Source organism: Colobus angolensis, unplaced genomic scaffold (genome assembly GCF_000951035.1).
Source record: "Colobus angolensis palliatus isolate OR3802 unplaced genomic scaffold, Cang.pa_1.0 Scaffold142, whole genome shotgun sequence".
NCBI classification, from domain to species: Eukaryota; Metazoa; Chordata; class Mammalia; order Primates; family Cercopithecidae; genus Colobus; species Colobus angolensis.
This window is the reverse complement of record NW_012114511.1, coordinates 3,595,887-3,598,722: the sequence shown is the minus strand read 5'-3', so window position 1 is coordinate 3,598,722 and position 2,836 is coordinate 3,595,887. Positions and strand designations below refer to the sequence as shown.

Here is a 2,836-nt window from a genome sequence, read left to right as displayed (position 1 = left end):
TAAAACTCATTCATCTTTGGTACATGTTTATTTATATAGTTATACAGGCAAAATGAGGGTCTTATCCCCAAGATATCACTTGAGTCTTGATATTTACCACAGAGAATACCCTATGTATTGTTGTTGGAAGAGACATATCAACTGGGAATAGGGCTCCTAGAATGAAAATTTTAAAATGTTGGGATGCACCAAATCCACTGAAGAATAATCAAACAGTATTTGGGGCTAACATGACAGGCAGTTTGTTTTAATCTGCAGGAATCATCACCAGCACCTAATGAAATGTAGCCCAGTGAGTAGCCTCTCTTTTTTGGGTTTGAGTTTGCTTTTCAGGTGGGAGGCAGAGGGTTTCCATTGCACCTGTGACTTGATGCGGGACGTTCTCAGCAAACTCTTTTTTAGGCACAGCTTCTTTGTAGCACTCCGAATGGTTTGGACCGTGGCCATAGAAAGAGAGATGCAATGTGTAGCTCATCTGCAAATAAAGAAAATGTGAGTGTTTAATGGAAACCTAGATATATTGGCAGTTTTATTTTTATGAGTGAAGAAACTTGTTGGTATCATAGTGAGACATAGAACTGTTTATACCTCGTATGCTAGACAAGCAAACTGTATTACTATAGGGGAGAAAAATTGTTTGTTTTTGCTTTCTTTTTCTTTTTTTTTTTTTTTGAGACGGAGTCTTGCTCTGTCGCCCAGGCTGGAGTGCAGTGGTGGGATCTCAGCTCACTGCAAGCTCCGCCTCCCGGGTTTACGCCATTCTCCTGCCTCAGCCTCACAAGTAGCTGGGACTACAAGCGCCCGCCACCTCGCCCAGCTAGTTTTTTGCATTTTTTAGTAGAGACGGGGTTTCACCATGTTAGCCAGGATGGTCTCGATCTCCTGACCTTGTGATCCGCCCATCTCGGCCTCCCAAAGTGCTGGGATTACAGGCTTGAGCCACCGTGCCCGGCCTTGTTTTTTCTTATTAACGTTTGGCCCTAGGTCAGACACCCAGCTCCAAGTTCTCCACAGTAGGTCATCATTATTTCTCATGTTCAGTTGATCATTTTGAGGATAAAAATTATCCTTACTATAGTGTAAGGGATTTAGGAGTTTTGTTTGTAGGGTTAACTTGGATAACTTGTTCACAGATTTTTTTTTTCCACCACTTTACATGCAAGTGTAGATTTATTAATTTCTTATTTCCCCCTTAGTCTGGCTATTAAGCCCTTATTCTGAGGAAGCCATGGTACTTTTTATCTAAACCTTAGGTTATCCTTTGTTCCAAGTTAAAACTAGCCTCTTCAGAACCACCTAATCACTAAGATAATTCTGTATCTAATCCCTTCAACTAATCCTCTTTTCTAGACATCTTTTTTTCTTCCCTGCCTCCCATCCATTTCCCCAGATCATTACCCATAAAAGATAGCTGCTGTTCTTTTCTTACATTGACTTAAGATAGACTCATGTTTTTGGCTGTTCTAATCAGTTTTTTCTTGATTTAATACTGTCCTTCTAATCTCCATTTATAATCACTTTTTATTCATTTATTTTTGAAACTGAGTCTCACTCTATCGCCCAGGCTGGAGTGCAGTGGCACGATCTCGGCTCATTACAACCTCTGCCTCCCAGGTTCAAGTGATTCTTGTGCCTCAACCTGCCAAATAGCTGGGACTGTAGGCACATGCCACCATGGCCTGGCTAATTTTTGTATTTTTAGTAGAGACAGGGTTTTGCCTTATTGGCCAAGCAGGTCTCCTGACCTCAAGTGATCCGCCCACCTCGGCCTCTCAAAAGGCTGAGATTACAGGTATGAGCCACTGCCTGGCCTATAATCACTGTTTAAAATCTCACTGAGATTTTAAAAAGAGAATAGAGAATAGAGAAACAGGCCGGGCGCGGTGGCTCAAGCCTGTAATCCCAGCACTTTGGGAGGCCGGGACGGGCGGATCACGAGGTCAGGAGATCGAGACCATCCTGGCTAACACGGTGAAACCCCGTCTCTACTAAAAACTACAAAAAACTAGCCGGGCGAGGTGGCGGGCGCCTGTAGTCCCAGCTACCCGGGAGGCTGAGGCAGGAGAATGGCGTGAACCCGGGAGGCGGAGCTTGCAGTGAGCTGAGATCCGGCCACAGCACTCCAGCCTGGGTGACAGAGCGAGACTCAAAAAAATAAAAATAAAATAAAATCTCACTGTCCCTTCCCCAGGCAGGCTCCCTATGCTTACCCCATCCCTTTTACTTGTGACCAAAAATTAGTATCTTCCAAAGCAAATCTGCATGCCTTATATCAAATCCACATCATAATTTGCATCTTCAAATACGAGGTTATATAGGGTCAAGATATAGGGTCAACTTTGATTACATGAAATGTGTTTTGTGAGGGTTATTCATGGCTTCATCAGATGAAATGTTTTTATCAGGGCCAGCTGACACTTCTCTTCCCCAACTAATACAGTTTTTCTTATGCAGGAAAACGGCACTTTGAAGCCCTTGGAGTGTCAGGCACCCAGGAACCTGAGGTTTCAAAAGAGACCAGGGGAACCTTATGTGTCTCCTCTTTCTCTGCTGGTAAGTCATTGAACATCATTATTAAGGATCAGTTGAAGTGTTATAGGCAACAGGATGGCAGCTCTGGATTTATGAACCTTTGAATTTTTTTAAACCGGCATCACCAAGCCAAATTTAGGTGAGAAAAAGGGCGTTGGAGAAATAAAGTTTGAGCAGGAAAACAGAGGAACAATATGTCCTATGATCTTCTTGTTTAAGTTTAAGGAGGAAAAAATATGACTTGGGCTTTTTTTTTTTTTTTGAGATGGAGTCTTGCTCTGTTGCCCAAGCTGGAGTACAATGG

At 42.9% G+C, this 2,836-nt stretch overlaps 1 protein-coding gene across 1 annotated transcript in view; it reads left to right on the top strand.

Annotated features, from left to right (window-relative positions):
- CDC25C (cell division cycle 25C) overlaps positions 1-2,836 on the top strand; it is a 69,769-nt gene that overhangs the window by 12,264 nt on the left and 54,669 nt on the right. The window contains exons 5-6 of the mRNA XM_011935299.1: positions 259-292; positions 403-492. Coding sequence (XP_011790689.1) covers positions 259-292; positions 403-492 — 124 coding nt within the window. The remainder of the gene's footprint in view (positions 1-258; positions 293-402; positions 493-2,836) is intronic.